We start from the raw sequence: 23,181 nt of genomic DNA on the forward strand, positions 1-23,181 counted from the left end.
TATCTGATATCTGACCTGTCAGGGTTAAAGTAGTACTGATATCTGATATCTGACCTGTCAGGGTTAAAGTGGTACTGATATCTGACCTGTCAGGGTTAAAGTAGTACTGATATCTGATATCTGACCTGTCAGGGTTAAAGTGGTACTGATATCTGATATCTTACCTGTCAGGGTTAAAGTGGTACTGATATCTGATATCTTACCTGTCAGGGTTAAAGTGGTACTGATATCTGATATCTTACCTGTCAGGGCTGCCACAGAGTGTGTTGATGGTGCCAGCCGTTTCAGCCACGTGGTTGGTGTGTATGTAGTTCTGTAGAGTGAGAGACCACAGTCCCCCCTCCTCTAGTGATCTGAGGTGACAGGTACAATAAGGACAATGGTTTAGACAGAGACCATCAGTCCTGTTATTTCAACAGAACATCTGTAGAGTCAGAGACCATCAGTCCTGTTATTTCAACAGAACATCTGTAGAGTCAGAGACCATCAGTCCTGTTATTTCAACAGAACATCTGTAGAGACAGAGACCATCAGTCCTGTTATTTCAACAGAACATCTGTAGAGTCAGAGACCATCAGTCCTGTTATTTCAACAGAACATCTGTAGAGTCAGAGACCATCAGTCCTGTTATTTCAACAGAACATCTGTAGAGTCAGAGACCATCAGTCCTGTTATTTCAACAGAACAAACATCTGTAGAGTCAGAGACCATCAGTCCTGTTATTTCAACAGAACATCTGTAGAGTCAGAGACCATCAGTCCTGTTATTTCAACAGAACATCTGTAGAGTCAGAGACCATCAGTCCTGTTATTTCAACAGAACATCTGTAGAGACAGAGACCATCAGTCCTGTTATTTCAACAGAACATCTGTAGAGACAGAGACCATCAGTCCTGTTATTTCAACAGAACATCTGTAGAGTCAGAGACCATCAGTCCTGTTATTTCAACAGAACAAACATCTGTAGAGTTAGAGACCATCAGTCCTGTTATTTCAACAGAACATCTGTAGAGTCAGAGACCATCAGTCCTGTTATTTCAACAGAACAAACATCTGTAGTTCTGTAGAGTCATTAAATGATACGGATCTAATTACCATTTTAATGTTTAAACATCTTTCACACTCCCGAAACTCACGTAAAAAAAAAAAAAACCTGTAGAATGAATGAGCCTTAAGCCACACCCCTACTAATATCACCAGGTGACGGGATTTGGGGAAGAAAATCGGGGAGCAAGTTGGTAAATCTTCATGTATTTTAAAATTATCAAGAAATTTGTCAAATATGGTTTTGGGATTAAAATACTGTATATGTTTGCTGATGTGTACATCTAATCCAAATGAAAGTCATATGTTAGCTATGAGGATTGGACCTGTTTCTTTACAATGTACCCTTCAATTTTCACCTACAATGACATACCCAAATCTAACTGCCTGTAGCTCAGGCCCTGAAGCAAAGGATATGCATATTCTTGGTACCATTTGAAAGGAAACACTTTGAAGTTTGTGGAAATGTGAAATTAATGTCGGAGAATATAACACATTAGATCTGGTAGAAGATAATGCAAAGAAATAAACATGTTTTTTTTGTATCGTCATCTTTGAAATGCAAGAGAAAAGCCATAATGTATTGTTCCAGCACAGGCACAATTTAGATTTTGGCCACTAGATGGCAGCAGTGTATGTGCAACGTTTTAGACTGATCCAATGAACCATTGTATTTCTGTTCAAAATGTTGTATCAAGACTGCCCAAATGTGCCTAATTGGTTTATTAATACATTTTGAAGTTCATAACTGTGCTCTCTCTCCTCAAACAATAGCATGGTATTATTTCACTGTAATAGCTACATGTTTACCTGCTGTAGAGTGTGTCCAGTATATCAGTGGCTGGTCCTTGATTGTCTATACGGTCTGTTAGGTCCCAGTCCTTCAACATAGTGTAGTACTCTGTTACTAGAGCAGGGCTATAGTCCATCTCCCTGCACCACTGCACCGCATACAGTAGCTCACAAACTGAGGAAGAAAGAAAGAAAGAAAGAAAGACAGAAAGAAAGATGTTTCTCCAGTTTTCAACAAGTCAACCTTGTTTTTCAGTCTGAATGGTATTGAAATTAAAATGAGACGTTCTAAAATGAATCGAATGTCCTGAAATGAATGTCCTGAATTGAATGTCCTGAATTGAATGTCCTGAAGTGAATGTCCTGAAATGAATGTCCTGAAGTAAATGTCCTGAAGTAAATGTCCTGAAATGAATGTCCTGAAATGAATGTTCTGAAATGAATGTCCTGAAATGAATGTCCTGAAGTGAATGTCCTGAAGTGAATGTCCTGAAATGAATGTCCTGAATTGAATGTCCTGAAATGAATGTCCTGAAATGAATGTCCTGAAATGAATGTCCTGAAATGAATGTCCTGAAGTGAATGTCCTGAAGTGAATGTCCTGAAATGAATGTCCTGAAATGAATGTCCTGAAATGAATGTTCTGAATTGAAAACAACAAAAGTCAACTAAACTGACTGAAAATAACTGAAGTGAACTTCAACCCTCACCTGTGTGTTTGAAGTCTTTCATGTAGTCTCCTGCCCCCTCCTGGTCGTCTGGACACACTGCAGCCGTAGCAATAGCAGCACCAGCAGGAACAGTCATATCTGTGTTATAGACCACTCTGGTCAGCAGGGCACACACACACAGGTGGGCAGGCAGTCTGCTTGAGCCTCTGACCTTCCAGACCTCCATACAGGGGTAGTCACAGACCATCCTCAGACGTCCAGACAGCAGGGGAGACCTCACCCACTGAGAGAGGGGGGAGAGAGGGAGGGGGATAAGGGGACAACATACGAGAAGGACCAGGAAAGGGAAGTAGGAGGGAACAAGCGTTACCAAATTACCAAATGATTGGTTTTGTTCCAATCATTTTGTTCACAGCAGATTTGTTGACAGCAGATTCCACTAATAGTAGTCTACAGTGAAGAACATAATGAGTCAGTTGGTTTGTGTTACATCTAGGAATGTGATTGGCTGGGCGTACCTGAGGGGGCAGGGCCCGTCTGATCTTGCTCCACTCTGATTGGCTGGGAGTCAGGAAGGAGAGGAACTGGGAGAAGAGGGCGGAGCCTCGCTGACCAACAGATCTCAGTGAGTCAGCGAGCCTCTGGACCGCTAGAACCAATACCTGCAGACTGATCGAACATATAGAACATCAGACCTAGAACCAACACCTGCAGACTGATAGATCACATAGAACATCAGACCTAGAACCAACACCTACAGACTGATCGAACATATAGAACATCAGACCTAGAACCAACACCTGCAGACTGATAGATCACATAGAACATCAGACCTAGAACCAACACCTAGACTGATCGAACATATAGAACATCAGACCTAGAACCAACACCTGCAGACTGATAGATCACATAGAACATCAGACCTAGAACCAACACCTGCAGACTGATAGATCACACAGAACATCAGACCTAGAACAAACACCTACAGACTGATAGATCACATAGAACATCAGACCTAGAACCAACACCTGCAGACTGATAGATCACACAGAACATCAGACCTAGAACCAACACCTGCAGACTGATTGAACAACACATAGAACATCAGACCTAGAACCAACACCTAGACTGATCGAACATATAGAACAGACCTAGAACCAACACCTGCAGACTGATAGATCACATAGAACATCAGACCTAGAACCAACACCTGCAGACTGATAGATCACACAGAACATCAGACCTAGAACCAACACCTGCAGACTGATAGATCACATAGAACATCAGACCTAGAACCAACACCTACAGACTGATCGATCACATAGAACATCAGACCTAGAACCAACACCTACAGACTGATCGAACATATAGAACATCAGACCTAGAACCAACACCTGCAGACTGATAGATCACATAGAACATCAGACCTAGAACCAACACCTACAGACTGATCGAACACATAGAACATCAGACCTAGAACCAACACCTGCAGACTGAGAACATCAGACCAACATCTAGAAGCATGTAGAAAAACATAAGTTGAACAACATAGATAAACTTAGTTTACCTTTTGACTCCCAGGGAGGAGGTGAGCAGCTGGGTTTTGACCCAGAATGCAGCGCTGTATAGGAAGCTGCCCTCCTTCACCTCTGACCCCGAGTGATGGACCAATGAGAGGACACCGGCATGACACGCCTGACTCAGCTTCTTCAGCAGGGTGTCTGGGGGGGAGAGAGAGAGCTGTACGTAAGTCCATGTCAGGTATCTAAGGTGTAGGTGTGTACCTGAGAGATGCAGGGTGTCATTTCAGCTCAACTCAGGGTATGGCAAAGTAATGGGCGGGGGTTACATTTGATAAAAGTTAAGCTCATTTACTAAATTTACACAATTAAATAAATGTAGACTGCAATATACATGAGCATCTCCCTCTTCCATGTAATGTCAGATCGCTGACTTTATGACTGACAGGAAGCTGTCCTATCAATAGATCGCTAGAAGACGACTGACAGGCAGCTGTCCTATCAATAGATCGCTAGAAGACGACTGACAGGAAGCTGTCCTATCAATAGATCGCTAGAAGACGACTGACAGGAAGCTGTCCTATCAATAGATCGCTAGAAGACGACGGACAGGAAGCTTGTCCTATCAATAGATCGCTAGAAGACGACGGACAGGAAGCTGTCCTATCAATAGATCGCTAGAAGACGACGGACAGGCAGCTTGTCCTATCAATAGATCGCTAGAAGACGACTGACAGGAAGCTGTCCTATCAATAGATCGCTAGAAGACTCATATCGTTCATTCTAGTGGGATTTTTAAATTAAAAGAAGCCTAGTTACATTTATTGAAATTTGAAAAAGTTGAAAATGTGTTATGCAGATTAGACAACGCTAATGGAAAACACTGTGTGTCTGGTCGTGTGTGTGTGTGTGTGTGTGTGTGTGTGTGTGTGTGTGTGTGTGTGTGTGTGTGTGTGTGTGTGTGTGTGTGTGTGTGTGTGTGTGTGTGTCTTACCTGACAGGTGTGTGTGTGTGTGTGTGTGTGTGTGTGTGTGTGTGTGTGTGTGTGTGTGTGTGTGTGTGTGTGTGTGTGTGTGTGTGTGTGTGTGCGTGTCTTACCTGACAGGTGTGTGTGTGTCTGGTCCTGTGCGGTGAGTGTGAAGACCGTGAGCAGTAGCTCCTCAGCGGAGGCCAGGAGGAGGCAGTGTGTTACGGAGGTGAAGAACGTGGAGGCCACATCACAGATGAGAGACACCAGCGGCTCCAGATTACCCCTCTCAGACAGACCTACAATAATAATATATACAATATTACTGCAATACAATACAATACAATAATAATATATACAATATTACTGCAATATAATACAATAATAATATATACAATATTACTGCAATACAATAATAATATATACAATATTACTGCAATATAATACAATAATATATACAATATTACTGCAATACAATACAATAATAATATATACAATATTACTGCAATACAATACAATACAATAATAATATATACAATATTACTGCAATATAATACAATAATAATATATACAATATTACTGCAATACAATAATAATATATACAATATTACTGCAATATAATACAATAATATATACAATATTACTGCAATACAATACAATAATAATATATACAATATTACTGCAATACAATAATAATATATACAATAATAATATATTCAATATTACTGCAATATAATACAATACAATAATAATAATATATACAATATTACTGCAATACAATACAATAATATATACAATCTTACTGCAATATAATACAATAATAATATATACAATATTACTGCAATACAATAATAATATACACAATATTACTGCAATACAATAATAATATACACAATATTACTGCAATACAATAATAATATATACAATATTACTGCAATATAATACAATAATAATATATACAATATTACTGCAATACAATAATAATATATACAATATTACTGCAATATAATACAATAATATATACAATATTACTGCAATACAATACAATAATAATATATACAATATTACTGCAATACAATAATAATATATACAATAATAATATATTCAATATTACTGCAATATAATACAATACAATAATAATAATATATACAATATTACTGCAATACAATACAATAATATATACAATCTTACTGCAGTATAATACAATACAATAATAATAATAATAATATATGCAATATTACTGCAATATAATACAATACAATAATATTGATATGCAATATTACTGCAATATAATACATTATAATACAGAACTATTCAAATACAATAATGTTAATATACAATATTACTGCAATATAATACAATAGAAAACTATTAAAATAAAATAATGTTGATATACTCAATATACTGATATACAGTTTATTAGGTACACCCTTCTAGTACCAGGTCAATAATAATAATAATAATATATACAATATTACTGCAATATAATACAATAAAGAACTATTAAAATACAATAATGTTGATTTACAGTGATATACAGTTTATTAGGTACACCCTTCTAGTACCAGGTCAATAATAATAATAATAATATATACAATATTACTGCAATATAATACAATAAAGAACTATTAAAATACAATAATGTTGATTTACAGTGATATACAGTTTATTAGGTACACCCTTCTAGTACCGGGTCAGACCCCCCTTTGCCTCCAGAACAACCTGAATTCTTCAGGCATGAAAAAGTTGCTCAATTGGTATCAAGGGACCCTAACGTGTGCCAGAAAAACATTCCCCACCCCATTACACCACCAGCCACCTTGTTGACAACAAGGCAGGATGGGACCATGGACTCACACTGTTTAACTCCAAATCAGCATAACGTAACAGGAACCGGGATTTGTCAGACCAGCCGATGTTTATCCACTGTTGGTGATCGTGTGCCCACTGAAGCCGCTTCTCCTTGTTGTTAGCTGATAGAGGAGTTGAACCCGGTGTGGCCGTTCTGCTGCAACAGCCGAGATGGGTTCCAAGACGCCGTTCTGCTGCAATAGCCGAGATGGGTTCCAAGACGCCGTTCTGCTGCAATAGCCGAGATGGGTTCCAAGACGCCGTTCTGCTGCAACAGCCGAGATGGGTTCCAAGACGCCGTTCTGCTGCAACAGCCGAGATGGGTTCCAAGACGCCGTTCTGCTGCAATAGCCGAGATGGGTTCCAAGACGCCGTTCTGCTGCAACAGCCGAGATGGGTTCCAAGACGCCGTTCTGCTGCAACAGCCGAGATGCGCTCCAAGACGCCGTTCTGCTGCAACAGCCGAGATGGGCTCCAAGACGCCGTTCTGCTGCAACAGCCGAGATGGGTTCCAAGACGCCGTTCTGCTGCAACAGCCGAGATGGGTTCCAAGACGCCGTTCTGCTGCAATAGCCGAGATGGGTTCCAAGACGCCGTTCTGCTGCAACAGCCGAGATGGGTTCCAAGACGCCGTTCTGCTGCAACAGCCGAGATGGGTTCCAAGACGCCGTTCTGCTGCAACAGCCGAGATGCGTTCCAAGACGCCGTTCTGCTGCAACAGCCGAGATGCGTTCCAAGACGCCGTTCTGCTGCAATAGCCGAGATGCGCTCCAAGACGCCGTTCTGCTGCAACAGCCGAGATGGGTTCCAAGACGCCGTTCTGCTGCAATAGCCGAGATGGGTTCCAAGACGCCGTTCTGCTGCAACAGCCGAGATGGGTTCCAAGACGCCGTTCTGCTGCAACAGCCGAGATGGGTTCCAAGACGCCGTTCTGCTGCAACAGCCGAGATGGGTTCCAAGACGCCGTTCTGCTGCAACAGCCGAGACGCGTTCCAAGACGCCGTTCTGCTCACCATTGTTGTACCGAGCTGTTGTTTGTCTTTTTTGTGGCCCGCCGATTGGCTTGCAAGATTCTTTCCCTTGGCCTTGGACCTCTCATCAACGAGCTGTTTTCGCCCCCAGGACTGCCGCTGACTGGATGTTTGGCAAGCTATTTTTCGAGGGGGGGGGGGGGCTTGATACAGTCTTGTGTGAAAAGCCCAGGAGGCCGTTACTGAGATACTGGAACCGGAGCGCCTGGCACCGACGATCGTACCACGCTCAGTCTCTTAGCCCACTAGTTCTGTCTATTCTAAAGTTAAATGAAACAGTAACCGAATGCCTGTCTGCCTGCTCTATATAGCAAGACACGACCACGTGACTCACTGTCTGTAGGAGCGAACCATTTTGATGAACGGGATGGTGTACTTACCTAAGTGTACAATACTACAAAACTATGGAATACTGTTGATATACAATACTAATATAATAAGGTACAATACACAATGCTTTACAATATGTTATAATACTTTAATACACAATTCAATACTGGACATGTTTATTGTCCATTCGTTACAGCAAACAGAAATACACGACATGTCCAAATGTATGTGGACACCTTTTCGTCAAACATCTCATTCCAAAATGGCCATTAATATGGAGTTGGTCCCCCATAACAGTCTCCACTCTTCTGGGAAGGCTTTCCACTAGATGTTGGAACATTGCTGCTATAACAGTCTCCTCTCTTCTGGGAAGGCTTTCCACTAGATGTTGGAACATTGCTGCTATAACAGCCTCCTCTCTTCTGGGAAGGCTTTCCACTAGATGATGGGACATTGCTGCTATAACAGCCTCCACTCTTCTGGGAAGGCTTTCCACTAGATGTTGGAACATTGCTGCTATAACAGCCTCCACTCTTCTGGGAAGGCTTTACACTAGATGTTGGAACATTGCTGCTATAACAGCCTCCACTCTTCTGGGAAGGCTTTCCACTAGATGTTGGAACATTGCTGCTATAACAGCCTCCACTCTTCTGGGAAGGCTTTCCACTAGATGTTGGAACATTGCTGCTATAACAGCCTCCACTCTTCTGGGAAGGCTTTCCACTAGAAGTTGGAACACTGCTGCTATAACAGCCTCCACTCTTCTGGGAAGGCTTTAATATGGAGTTGGTCCAATCTTTTGCTGCTATAACAGCCTCCACTCTTCTGGGAAGGCTTTCCACTAGATGTTGGAACATTGCTGCTATAACAGCCTCCACTCTTCTGGGAAGGCTTTCCACTAGATGTTGGAACATTGCTGCTATAACAGCCTCCACTCTTCTGGGAAGGCTTTACACTAGATGTTGGAACATTGCTGCTATAACAGCCTCCACTCTTCTGGGAAGGCTTTCCACTAGATGTTGGAACATTGCTGCTATAACAGCCTCCACTCTTCTGGGAAGGCTTTCCACTAGATGTTGGAACATTGCTGCTATAACAGCCTCCACTCTTCTGGGAAGGCTTTACACTAGATGTTGGAACATTGCTGCTATAACAGCCTCCACTCTTCTGGGAAGGCTTTCCACTAGATGTTGGAACATTGCTGCTATAACAGCCTCCACTCTTCTGGGAAGGCTTTACACTAGATGTTGGAACATTGCTGCTATAACAGCCTCCACTCTTCTGGGAAGGCTTTCCACTAGATGTTGGAACATTGCTGCTATAACAGCCTCCACTCTTCTGGGAAGGCTTTCCACTAGATGTTGGAACATTGCTGCAAAAACAGCCTCCACTCTTCTGTGAAGGCTTTTCACTAGATGTAGGAACATTGCTGCTATAACAGCCTCCACTCTTCTGGGAAGGCTTTCCACTAGATGTAGGAACATTGCTGCTATAACAGCCTCCACTCTTCTGGGAAGGCTTTCCACTAGATGTTGGAACATTGCTGCTATAACAGCCTCCACTCTTCTGTGAAGGCTTTCCACTAGATGTTGGAACATTGCTGCTATAACAGCCTCCACTCTTCTGGGAAGGCTTTACACTAGATGTTGGAACATTGCTGCTATAACAGCCTCCACTCTTCTGTGAAGGCTTTCCACTAGATGTTGGAACATTGCTGCTATAACAGCCTCCACTCTTCTGGGAAGGCTTTCCACTAGATGTTGGAACATTGCTGCTATAACAGCCTCCAGTCTTCTGGGAAGGCTTTCCACTAGATGTTGGAACATTGCTGCTATAACAGCCTCCACTCTTCTGGGAAGGCTTTCCACTAGATGTTGGAACATTGCTGCTATAACAGCCTCCACTCTTCTGGGAAGGCTTTCCACTAGATGTTGGAACATTGCTGCTATAACAGCCTCCACTCTTCTGGGAAGGCTTTCCACTAGATGTTGGAACATTGCTGCTATAACAGCCTCCACTCTTCTGGGAAGGCTTTCCACTAGATGTAGGAACATTGCTGCTATAACAGCCTCCACTCTTCTGGGAAGGCTTTCCACTAGATGTAGGAACATTGCTGCTATAACAGCCTCCACTCTTCTGGGAAGGCTTTCCACTAGATGTTGGAACATTGCTGCTATTACAGCCTCCACTCTTCTGGGAAGGCTTTCCACTAGATGTTGGAACATTGCTGCTGGGACTTGCTTCTATTCAGCCACAAGAGCATTAGTGAGGTCGGGCACTGTGATTGGGCGATAAGGCCTGGCTCACAGTCAGCGTTCCATTTCATCCCAAAGGTGTTCGATGGGGTTCAGGTCTGGGCTCTGTGCAGGCCAGTCAAATTCTTCCACACAGATCTCGACAAACCATTTGTCTATGGACCTCGCTTTGGCCACGGGGGCATTGTTATGCTGAAACAGGAAAGGGCCTTCTCCAAACTGTTGCCACCAAGTTGGAAGCACAGAATCGTCTAGAACGTCATTGTATGTTGTAGCATTTAGATTTCCCTTCACTGGAACTAAGGGGCCCGAATCATTAAAAACAGCCCCAGACCATTATTCCTCCTCCACCAGACTTTACAGTTGGCACGATGCATTGGGGCAGGTAGCGTTCTCCTGGCATTCGCCAAACCCAGATTCGTCCATCAAACTGCCAGATGGTGAAGCTTGATTCATCACTCCAGAGAACACGCTTCCACTGCTCCAGAGTCCAATGGCAGAGAGCTTTACACCACTCCAGACGACGCTTGGCATTGTGCATGGTGATCTTAGGCTTGTGTGCAGCTGCTCGGCCATGGAAACCCATTTCATGAAGCTCCCGACGAAAGGTTATTGCGCTGACGTTGCTTCCAGAGACAGCTTGGAACTCTGTAGTGAGTGTTGTAACCGAGGACAGACCATTTTTACGTGCTACAGCACTCGGCGGTCCCGTTCTGTGAGCTTGTGTGGCCTACCACTTTGAGGCTGAATCGTTGTTGCTCCTGGACATTTCCACTTCACAATAACAGCACATACAGTTGACCGGGGCAGCTCTAGCAGGGCAGAAATTTGACAAACTGACTTGTTGGAAAGGTGGCATCCTATGACAGTGCCGCATTGAAAGTCACTGAGACATTCTACTGCCAATGTTAGTCTATGGAGATTGCATGGCCGTGTGCTGGATTTTATACACCCGTCAACAACAGGTATGGCTGAAATAGCCAAATCCACTCATTTAAAGTGGTGTCCACATACATTTGTGTATATATTCTGCTTGTTTTCCAATGCACTCTGTGTTGCGCAAAAAGCCCATTACATTACCCCCAGGGTGGGGAAGTCCCTCTACATTACCCCCAGAGTCCCGTTACATTACCCCCGGTCCCGCCATTACATTCCCCCCGTGGTGGGGAAAGTGCCATTACATTACCCCGGGGTGGGGAAAGTGCCATTACATTCCCCCCGTGGTGGGGAAAGTGCCATTACATTACCCCCGGGGTGGGAAAAGTCCCATTACATTACCCCCAAAGTGCCATTACATTACCCCCAGAGTCCCGTTACATTACCCCCAGAGTCCCGTTACATTACCCCCAGAGTCCCGTTACATTACCCCCAGAGTCCCGTTACATTACCCCCAGAGTCCCGTTACATTACCCCCAGAGTCCCGTTACATTACCCCCAGAGTCCCGTTACATTACCCCCAGAGTCCCGTTACATTACCCCCAGAGTCCCGTTACATTACCCCCAGAGTCCCGTTACATTACCCCCAGAGTCCCGTTACATTACCCCCAGAGTCCCGTTACATTACCCCCAGAGTCCCGTTACATTACCCCCAGAGTCCCGTTACATTACCCCCAGAGTCCCGTTACATTACCCCCAGAGTCCCGTTACATTACCCCCAGAGTCCCGTTACATTACCCCCAGAGTCCCGTTACATTACCCCCAGAGTCCCGTTACATTACCCCCAGAGTCCCGTTACATTACCCCCAGAGTCCCGTTACATTACCCCCAGAGTCCCGTTACATTACCCCCAGAGTCCCGTTACATTACCCCCAGAGTCCCGTTACATTACCCCCAGAGTCCCGTTACATTACCCCCAGAGTCCCGTTACATTACCCCCAGAGTCCCGTTACATTACCCCCAGAGTCCCGTTACATTACCCCCAGAGTCCCGTTACATTACCCCCAGAGTCCCGTTACATTACCCCCAGAGTCCCGTTACATTACCCCCAGAGTCCCGTTACATTACCCCCAGAGTCCCGTTACATTACCCCCAGAGTCCCGTTACATTACCCCCAGAGTCCCGTTACATTACCCCCAGAGTCCCGTTACATTACCCCCAGAGTCCCGTTACATTACCCCCAGAGTCCCGTTACATTACCCCCAGAGTCCCGTTACATTACCCCCAGAGTCCCGTTACATTACCCCCAGAGTCCCGTTACATTACCCCCAGAGTCCCGTTACATTACCCCCAGAGTCCTGTTACATTACCCCCGGGGTGGGGAAAGTCCCTTGAGTGTGCATCTGGCACTTTATCAAGCAGCAGGAAGTTACCAGATACGACTGGGAAAAATGTATTTGAACTGCCGCTCCTACTGGTAAACAAAAGTGGGAAACTGACTATCGTCCTAAGCACCCACTTCTCCCACATGGTGACCTCTGACCTCTATAACAGCAGTTCAATCCAACAACATTTTATTATTATTTTTATAACACAATCTATCATTTGTTTTTAACAGGCATGATAACTTTACTTTTAGTTTCTGCTTCACACAGCTAGTTCACCATTAGACAAATGGGCTTTTCTCAACGAGTTCCCATGAATGCATCCAGCTGGTATTTACAACTTCACAACGGGTAAATTGCCACCTCCCACATGGTTACAAACGCAGCATCAGAGTGGAAACATAACAATCCTGTCAAATAGACAACGCCAGGAACACTGAGAATGACGTCACAACGCCAGGAACACAGAGAGTGACGTCACAACGGGTAAATTGCCACCTCCCACATGGTTACAAACGCAGCATCAGAGTGGAAACATAACAATCCTGTCAAATAGACAACGCCAGGAACACAGAGAATGACGTCACAACGCCAGGAACACAGAGAATGACGTCACAACGGGTAAATTGCCACCTCCCACATGGTTACAAACGCAGCATCAGAGTGGAAACATAACAATCCTGTCAAATAGACAACGCCAGGAACACAGAGAATGACGTCACAACGCCAGGAACACAGAGAATGACGTCACAACGGGTGCCACCTCCCACATGGTTACAAACGCAGCATCAGAGTGGAAACATAACAATCCTGTCAAATAGACAACGCCAGGAACACAGAGAATGACGTCACAACGCCAGGAACACAGAGAATGACGTCACAACGCCAGGAACACAGAGAATGACGTCACAACGCCAGGAACACAGAGAATGACGTCACAACGCCAGGAACACAGAGAATGACGTCACAACGCCAGGAACACAGAGAATGACGTCACAACGCCAGGAACACCGAGAATGACGTCACAACGCCAGGAACACAGAGAATGACGTCACAACGCCAGGAACACAGAGAATGACGTCACAACGCCAGGAACACAGAGAATGACGTCACAACCGACAAACGACAAACGCCAGGCGGCAGCGTAGCCTAGTGGTTAGAGCGGTGGACTAGTAACCAGCAGGTAGCCTAGTGGTTAGAGCGTTGGACTAGTAACCAGCAGGTAGCCTAGTGGTTAGAGCGTTGGACTAGTAACCAGCAGGTAGCCTAGTGGTTAGAGCGTTGGACTAGTAACCAGCAGGTAGCCTAGTGGTTAGAGCGTTGGACTAGTAACCAGCAGGTAGCCTAGTGGTTAGAGCGTTGGACTAGTAACCAGCAGGTAGCCTAGTGGTTAGAGCGTTGGACTAGTAACCAGTAGGTAGCCCAGTGGTTAGAGCGTTGGACTAGTAACCAGCAGGTATCCTAGTGGTTAGAGAGCGTTGGACTAGTAACCAGCAGGTAGCCTAGTGGTTAGAGCGTTGGACTAGTAACCAGCAGGTAGCCTAGTGGTTAGAGCGTTGGACTAGTAACCAGCAGGTAGCCTAGTGGTTAGAGCGTTGGACTAGTAACCAGCAGGTAGCCTAGTGGTTAGAGCGTTGGACTAGTAACCAGCAGGTAGCCTAGTGGTTAGAGCGTTGGACTAGTAACCAGCAGGTAGCCTAGTGGTTAGAGCGTTGGACTAGTAACCAGCAGGTAGCCTAGTGGTTAGAGCGTTGGACTAGTAACCAACAGGTAGCCTAGTGGTTAGAGCGTTGGACTAGTAACCAGCAGGTAGCCTAGTGGTTAGAGCGTTGGACTAGTAACCAGCAGGTAGCCTAGTGGTTAGAGCGTTGGACTAGTAACCAGCAGGTAGCCTAGTGGTTAGAGCGTTGGACTAGTAACCAGCAGGTGGCCTAGTGGTTAGAGCGTTGGACTAGTAACCAGCAGGTAGCCTAGTGGTTAGAGCGTTGGACTAGTAACCAGCAGGTAGCCTAGTGGTTAGTGCATTGGGCCATTAACCAGCAGGTAGCCTAGTGGTTAGAGCGTTGGACTAGTAACCGGAAGGTTGCAAGTTCAAACCCCCGAGCTGACAAGGTACAAATCTGTCATTCTGCCCCTGAACAGGCAGTTAACCCACTGTTCCTAGGCGGTCATTGAAAATAAGAATTTGTTCTTAACTGACTTGCCTAGTTAAATAAAGGTTAAATAAAATAAAAAATAAAAAACCTGAGAATGACGTCACAACCGACAAACGCCAGGAACATCGTGAAATGTTGAACGCTGTGCACGGTATTTCTATTTTCCTGCTGTACCGAACCCAACCGCGGGTTTGATGAACCGTTACACCCTTTTAACATACACGGTTGAGAGGAGCACAGGGTCAAGCCACCGGGCAGCAGTGCTGGATGGAAGAGCATGGATTGAGCTCCAGGGCACAACATACAGACCTTTAGCCGCCGACAGGGTGGCATGGAGCTTGGCTATCATCTTCTCCACGTACACAGCTCCTATCAGGGGCTCTGGGGAGAAAGAGTGGGGTGGGATAATCAGGCTTTTTTTTCCCAGCAAAGGAAGTTCAAGGAGAAACCCAAATGTTTTTTCCCGGGCCGCCTAAGGCAATACAATGTAAAAAATATATATACATACACAGGGCTCAAAATTGTATTTTTTTCACTGTTTGCACTTGTGCTCCTAACTTGAAAACAGTTAGGAGCACCACATTAAAAGTTAGGAGCACCACATTAAAAGTTAGGAGCACCACATTAAAAGTTAGGAGCACCACATTAAAAGTTAGGAGCACCACATTAAAAGTTAGGAGCACCACATTAAAAAGTTAGGAGCACCACATTAAAAAGTTAGGAGCACCACATTAAAAAAGTTAGGAGCACCACATTAAAAAAGTTAGGAGCACCACATTGATTGAGATACAGCCTGTTGGGCCTACGTGGAATTACAGCTACTTTTGAAGGACACGTTGCGCATGAAACTGATATGTAACACTGACACACGTTAGTTAATTATAACAGATCAGATGTTAATAGGAGTACCTGTCATTGAAATTACAAAAGTCATTTGTGAAATATTAGGTTTCTACATTGTGTAAATGCACTATTTTCTCCTATTGAGATGCAATACATTGGAAAATTATAGTCTCGTAAAAAAAGAAAAAAAAAATTAGGTTTGTGATAACGACATGCAAAAGATCTGGTCAATCCATTCATTGCTGTGATCATTGATCACCTGAAGAAGCTTTCCTTTTCTTTAGCGATGCACCGATATTACATTTTTGTTCGATACCGATATCCAAAATTTTATGGGTGTGTGTGTGTGTGTGTGTGTGTGTGTGTGTGTGTGTATTCTCACCATTATTATGATGCTGAGACAGTGCTAGGCTGATCAGAGCCCAGCTGTCCCTATTAGGGGCGGAGCCGGAGCCTTTTAGTCCCGCCTCACACAGCTCCTCAGCCAACCCCAGCAGCCGCTCACCCAGCACGGAGCCCTTAAACCAATCACCACACGCCTGCAGAGATACAGGGTCCACACACGCCTTTTGTATGATCTGGAGAAGAACTCCCCATTTTAGATCCATCTGTAGGTGAGACAGAGAACAGGGCTAGGACCATCTCTACCAGCATACTATTGAGATACAGAGATAATTGGCAGCTACAGAGCTAAGAGTTAGGGGGGAATTGACAGTTAGAGTTGACAGAGAGTTACAGCGATGATACTTAGAGTTGACGTTACCGTGGTGATATGGTTGAGGATGCGTGTGGTCTCCTGTGGACTGCAACAGCGTAGAGAACTGAACACCATCTCTACCAGGTAACTGGTGTCTCTCCTGTAATATAATAGAGTAAACTGAACACCTCTGAACTTTAGTCACTGTTACTAGCCGGCTCCCACCCGGTTACTGAACCCTGCAGCCCTACGTACACTGTCACGGAACAATGGTCACTTTAATACTGGTTACTAAAATGTCACATGACTGGGTAGTGGCGCAGCCATGGGTGGAGATCTACTATCCAGTAGGTTTTACAGTCCAACCCTCTACCTGGAGATCTACTGTCCTGTGGGTTCAGTCCAATCCTCTTCCTGGAGATCTACTGTCCTGTAGGTTTAACAGTCCAACCCTCTTCCTGGAGATCTACTGTCCTGTAGGTTTAACAGTCCAACCCTCTTCCTGGAGATCTACTGTCCTGTAGGTTTAACAGTCCAACCCTCTTCCTGGAGATCTACTGTCCTGTAGGTTTAACAGTCCAACCCTCTTCCTGGAGATCTACTGTCCTGTAGGTTTAACAGTCCAACCCTCTTCCTGTAGATCTACTGTCCTGTAGGTTTTACAGTCCAACCCTCTTCCTGTAGATCTACTGTCCTGTAAGGGGTTTTTTGACAGTCCAACCCTCTTCCTGTAGGTTTACAGGACAGTAGATCTCCAGGAAGAGGGTTGGACTGTTTTGACGGTGATAGCCGTAAGCAGTATTGACTGACAGCCGTATTGATTGACTGACGGCAGTACTGACTGGCGGCAGTACTGACTGGCGGCAGTACTGACTGGCGGCAGTACTGACTGGCGGCAGTACTGACTGGCGGCAGTACTGACTGGCGGCAGTACTGACTGGCGGCAGTATTGACTGACGGCAGTATTGACTGACGGCAGTATTGACTGACGGCAGTATTGACTGACGGCAGTATTGACTGACGGCAGTATTGACTGACGGCAGTATTGACTGACGGCAGTATTGACTGACGGCAGTATTGACTGACGGCAGTATTGACTGACGGCAGTATTGACTGACGGCAGTATTGACTGACGGCAGTATTGACTGACGGCAGTATTGACTGACGGCAGTATTGACTGACGGCAGTATTGACTGATAGCAGTATTGACTATATATATATATATATTTTACATAAAATATATATAGAAAATATATAGAAAATATATATAAGTAAATAACATATATAAAATATATACATATTTATATTTTAATGAGTGTGTAAATTACCTGTCCTCCTGCCCCAGCCACAGCACCACATGTTCCAATAGAAACCGTACAGCAGGGTTACCGGGGGGGGGCGCCCCACGTCCCCCTTCCCCTTCTGCCTTCTGCTCATCCTTCCCTTTTAATTTCTCCTCTTCTGATGTGATGAGCAGCATCTGGGGGGATTAGAGAAATCATCATGTAACTAAGAGTTAGAATCAATATAATGCAAATGAAGTATGATGTCCTGCGATCCAATATGAAAAATATATCTGTGATTGATAATGTTACTGTGAAGAAAATAACAGTTTTATCTCCAAAAAGGAGAAAATGGACTATAAGTAAAGGACAGAAGACTCACGGTGAAGACCCTGGGGGTATGGAAGGAGCGAAGAAGTAGAGAGAGGTACACCAGGTGTCTCTCTGAGTTCTTATCATTCACACGGGAGTAACTGATCTGTGCCTGCTGACAGACAATCTCCTCCAGGTGCCAGCTCTTCAGGGGGCCCTCGGCCGTCTCCTGGACCAGCTCAGGGGCCTCCAGCTGGGCTAACTTCAGCGCCACCTCCCCCTCTTCCTCTGGAGAACCAGAACTCTCTGGCTCAGAGAAACAGATCTTCACCGATCTCTTCTTCTTGGTCTGCTTCCTGCCTGCACTCACTGGGCTCTGCATCACCTGGAGGAGACATAGTTGGATAGGAATAATAAGAGACAGAGAGAGAAAGACAGAGAAACAGAAAGATGGAGACAGAGAGACACAGAGAGAAACAGACACACAGAGAGAGAGAGACACACACAGAGAGAGAGAGACACACACAGAGAGAGAGAGACACACACAGAGAGAGAGAGACACACAGAGAGAGAGAGAGAGACACACAGAGAGAGAGAGAGAGAGAGAGAGACACACAGAGAGAGAGAGAGACACACACAGAGAGAGAGAGAGAGACACACACACAGAGAGAGAGAGAGACACACAGAGAGAGAGAGAGACACACAGAGAGAGAGAGAGAGAGAGACACACACAGAGAGAGAGAGAGACACACACACAGAGAGAGAGAGAGAGACACACACAGAGAGAGAGAGAGACACACACAGAGAGAGAGAGAGACACACAGAGAGAGAGAGAGACACACAGAGAGAGAGAGAGACACACAGAGAGAGAGAGAGACACACAGAGAGAGAGAGAGAGACACACAGAGAGAGAGAGAGACACACAGAGAGAGAGAGAGACACACAGAGAGAGAGAGAGAGACACACAGAGAGAGAGAGAGACACACAGAGAGAGAGAGAGACACACAGAGAGAGAGAGAGACACACAGAGAGAGAGAGAGACACACAGAGAGAGACACACAGAGAGAGAGAGACACACAGAGAGAGAGAGAGACACACAGAGAGAGAGAGAGACACACAGAGAGAGAGAGACACACAGAGAGAGAGAGACACACAGAGAGAGAGAGAGACACAGAGAGAGAGAGAGACACAGAGAGAGAGAGAGACACACAGAGAGAGAGAGAGACACACAGAGAGAGAGAGACACACAGAGAGAGAGAGACACACAGAGAGAGAGAGACACAGAGAGAGAGAGACACACAGAGAGAGAGAGACACACAGAGAGAGAGAGACACACAGAGAGAGAGAGACACACAGAGAGACAGACAAACAGGCAGGCAGACACACACCTGTAACAGCGAGGACATTCCTTCTAGGTCTTTCTGCTCCAGACTGTCACTCTGTACACGACGTGCGAACATCACCCTAAGCCCCTCCCAGAAGTCTGCCAGCAGCCTATCAAAGACAACCTCATTCTCTCCCTCGCTAAGCACACCCACATCCTGAAGTCCAGCCCTCTTCTCCCAGGAGACGAGCATATCCGTAACCAATGGGAAAAGGGGCCCGGCTTGGAGGGAGGGGCTTCCCAGGGCACTGTCGATGAGGGGGAGGAGCTATGGACAGAGAGGAAAGATGAATTATAATTCTGTGTACGTGCATGTTGTTACCTGTTGTTACCTGTTGTTCTAGGAGCATGTTGTTACCTGTTGTTACCTGTTGTTACCTGTTGTTACCTGGTGTTACCTGTTGTTACCTGTTGTTTACCTGTTGTTACCTGGTGTTACCTGTTGTTCTAGGAGCATGTTGTTACCTGTTGTTACCTGTTGTTACCTGGTGTTACCTGGTGTTCTAGGAGCATGTTGTTACCTGGTGTTACCTGTTGTTCTAGGAGCATGTTGTTACCTGTTGTTACCTGTTGTTACCTGTTGTTCTAGGAGCATGTTGTTACCTGTTGTTACCTGTTGTTCTAGGAGCATGTTGTTACCTGTTGTTCTAGGAGCATGTTGTTACCTGTTGTTACCTGTTGTTCTAGGAGCATGTTGTTACCTGTTGTTACCTGTTGTTCCATGTTGTTACCTGTTGTTCTAGGAGCATGTTGTTACCTGTTGTTCTAGGCATGTTGTTACCTGCATGTTGTTACCTGTTGTTCTAGGAGCATGTTGTTACCTGTTGTTCTAGGAGCATGTTGTTACCTGTTGTTCTAGGAGCATGTTGTTACCTGTTGTTCTGTTGTTACCTGTTGTTCTAGGAGCATGTTGTTACCTGTTGTTCTAGGAGCATGTTGTTACCTGTTGTTCTAGGAGCATGTTGTTACCTGTTGTTCCATGTTGTTACCTGTTGTTACCTGTTGTTCTAGGAGCATGTTACCTGTTGTTCTAGGAGCATGTTACCTGTTGTTACCTGTTGTTCTAGGAGCATGTTGTTACCTGTTGTTCTAGGAGCATGTTGTTTGTTACCTGTTGTTCTAGGAGCATGGTGCGTATCAGTGTGTGTTCCTCCTCCTCCCCAGTGTTCTGTAACAGAGTGTATCTCAAACACTCTACTGCCGACACCACTATAGCAGCACTCTCTGACGGACTGGACACAGCACGCTCACTGGACAAGCTGCAACACACACACACACACACACACACACACACACACACACACACACACACACACACACACTCTCTGGGTTAAACACTGCAGCTGGACACTCCGATGGGATAACACACTCCCCCCCCCGCCCTCTCCTCCACCACCCGCCCTCTCCTTACCCTTGTATGAGACAGCTGCAGAAGGTCGTGTAGAAGTCTAGGTTAGGTGTAGTGACCTCAGAGGGTAGTTTACTGATGAGTGGTAGCAGGTTAGGGTGGAGGGCTGTGGCTAAACCTTTACCCCCATCCTTTAACAGGGACCACAGTTTAGGCAGAACAGCCTTCCTGGCGTTGACATGACTCCAACAGTCCTGGAACAGAGACAGAGAGCGTACTGGGTAACGATGACCCAGGAAAATGACACGTTGTCCCTCAACTAATAAAGCCTATGATTTAATAAATGTAAAAGCGCACACTAGAACAAGGATGGAGTTAGGTCTTCCTCTCGTTGTGTACAGTTATCTGACTTCTAGATCAATGGCATTGTTACATAAACACAAGTTTGAGAGGCAAGAGGAGGGGCTAGAGGAGGGGCTAGAGAGGGGCTGGAGGAGGGGCTAGAGGAGGGGCTGGAGTAGGCGTGGAGGAGAGGCTGGAGTAGAGCGTGGAGGAGAGGATAGAGGAGAGGCTGGAGGAGAGGATAGAGGAGGGCTAGAGGAGGGGCTAGAGGAGGGGCTGGAGGAGGGCCTGGAGGGGGGCTAGAGGAGGGGCTGGAGGGGGCTGGAGTAGGCGTGGAGGAGGGCTGGATTAGGCATGGAGGAGAAGATAGAGGAGAGGCTGGAGGAGAGGATGGAGGAGGGGATGAGGAGGGGATGGAGGAGGGGATGAGGACGGGATGGAGGAGAGGATGGCAGAGGGGTGGAGGAGAGGCTAGAGGAGAGGCTAGAGGAGTGGTTAGGAGTGGCTAGAGGAGGGATGGAGGGGCTAGAGGAGGGAGGGGCTAGAGGAGGAGGGACTAGAGGAGGGACTAGAGGAGGGGCTGGAGGAAGGATAGAGGAGGAGGAGGGGCTAGAGGAGGGGCTAGAGGAGGGGAGGAGGGCTAGAGGAGGGGCTAGAGGGAGGGGCTGGAGGGAGGAGGGCTGGAGGAGGAGGCTGGAGAGGAGGGGCTAGAGGAGGGGCTGGAGAGGAGGGGCTGGAGAGGAGGAGGGCTAGAGGAGAGGCTAGAGGAGGAGGGCTGGAGGGGCTAGGGAGGGGCTAGAGGGAGGGGCTGGAGAGGAGGGCTGGAGGAGAGGCTGAGGAGAGGCTAGGAGGAGAGGCTAGAGGAGGGCTAGAGGAGGGCTAGAGGAGAGGCTGGAGGAGGAGAGGCTAGAGGAGAGGCTAGAGGAGGGGCTAGAGGAGGGGCTAGAGGAGAGGATTGAGGATGGGCTAGAGAGGAAGGCTAGAGGAGGGCTAGAGAGGAGGGCTAGAGGAGAGGCTAGAGGAGGCTAGAGGAGGGCTAGAGATGGAGGGGGGATGGAGGAGGGGCTAGAGAGAGGCTAGAAGAGGGCTAGGAGGAGGGGGCTGGAGGAGGGGAGGAGAGGGGCTGGAGGGGCTAGAGGAGAGGCTAGAGGAGGGGCTGAGGAGAAGGCTAGAGGGCCAGAATGGAGGAGGGGCTAGAGGAGAGGCTAGAGGAGGAGCTAGGGGGCTAGAGGAGGGGGGCTAGAGGAGCCTAGAGGAGAGGCAAGAGGAGAAGCTAGAGGAGAGGCTAGAGGAGAGGGGGCTGGAGGAGAGGAGGAGGAGCAGGGGCTAGGAGGAGGGGCTAGAGAGCCAAGAGGAGAGGCAAGAGGAGAAGCTAGAGGAGGCTAGAGGAGAGGGGGACTAGAGGAGGGGAAGCAGGGGCTAGAGGAGGGGCTAGAGGAGGGGCTAGGGGAGGAGGGGCTGGAGGGAGGGGCTGGAGGAGGGGCTAATGGAGGAGGCTAGAGGAGGGGGCAGGAGGGAGGCTAGAGGAGGGGCTAGAGGAGAGGGGGCAGGAGGGAGGGGCTAGAGAGCCAAGAGGAGAGGCAAGAGGAGAAGCTAGAGGAGAGGCTAGAGGAGAGGGGGGCTAGAGGAGGGGCTAGAGCAGGGGCTAGAGGAGGGGCTAGAGGAGGGACAGGAGGGAGGGGCTAGAGGAAAGGCTGCATCAATTCAACTTCATGATTTTGTCCCAGGAAGAAATCAAATGAATACGTAAATGATTCTTCACAAAAATACAGTTTTATATCTTTATGTTTGAAGCCTGTGTTTAATGTCACCACATACAAAATATATATATACACAAAGTTCAAGGGGGCCGAATACATATATATATAAGGCACTATATATATATTATGATGACCACATACATACATATATATTTATATATATTATCATCACCACATTTTTATATATATTATGATCACCACATACATATATATATTATGATCACCATATATATACATATATATATATATATTATGATGACAAATATACATACATATATATACATTATGTCCTTTTATATATATATATTGTGTTTATTATGATCAACTTATATACC

The 23,181-nt window shown here is 46.0% G+C and overlaps 1 protein-coding gene and 1 long non-coding RNA gene across 3 annotated transcripts in view; both read right to left on the reverse strand.

The window, feature by feature from the left end:
- LOC127930596 (uncharacterized) overlaps positions 1–217 on the reverse strand; it is a 2,865-nt gene extending 2,648 nt beyond the window's left edge. For both annotated transcript variants that reach the window (XR_008138310.1, XR_008138309.1), the window contains exon 1: positions 1–217. This exon is cut by the window's left edge and continues 251 nt beyond it. This is a non-coding gene — a long non-coding RNA (uncharacterized LOC127930596).
- ltn1 (listerin E3 ubiquitin protein ligase 1) overlaps positions 1–23,181 on the reverse strand; it is a 129,748-nt gene that overhangs the window by 74,739 nt on the left and 31,828 nt on the right. The window contains exons 9-23 of the mRNA XM_052521738.1: positions 20,808–20,998; positions 20,508–20,655; positions 19,401–19,664; positions 18,083–18,397; positions 17,746–17,897; positions 16,484–16,577; positions 16,103–16,328; positions 15,187–15,258; positions 5,125–5,292; positions 4,074–4,227; positions 3,430–3,449; positions 3,025–3,155; positions 2,546–2,789; positions 1,854–2,010; positions 243–353 (exon numbers count right to left, since the gene is read on the reverse strand). Of these exons, the coding sequence (XP_052377698.1) occupies positions 243–353; positions 1,854–2,010; positions 2,546–2,789; positions 3,025–3,155; positions 3,430–3,449; positions 4,074–4,227; positions 5,125–5,292; positions 15,187–15,258; positions 16,103–16,328; positions 16,484–16,577; positions 17,746–17,897; positions 18,083–18,397; positions 19,401–19,664; positions 20,508–20,655; positions 20,808–20,998 (2,447 nt within the window). The remainder of the gene's footprint in view (positions 1–242; positions 354–1,853; positions 2,011–2,545; positions 2,790–3,024; positions 3,156–3,429; positions 3,450–4,073; positions 4,228–5,124; positions 5,293–15,186; positions 15,259–16,102; positions 16,329–16,483; positions 16,578–17,745; positions 17,898–18,082; positions 18,398–19,400; positions 19,665–20,507; positions 20,656–20,807; positions 20,999–23,181) is intronic.

This window comes from Oncorhynchus keta, chromosome 6 (assembly GCF_023373465.1).
Source record: "Oncorhynchus keta strain PuntledgeMale-10-30-2019 chromosome 6, Oket_V2, whole genome shotgun sequence".
Classification (NCBI taxonomy): Eukaryota; Metazoa; Chordata; class Actinopteri; order Salmoniformes; family Salmonidae; genus Oncorhynchus; species Oncorhynchus keta.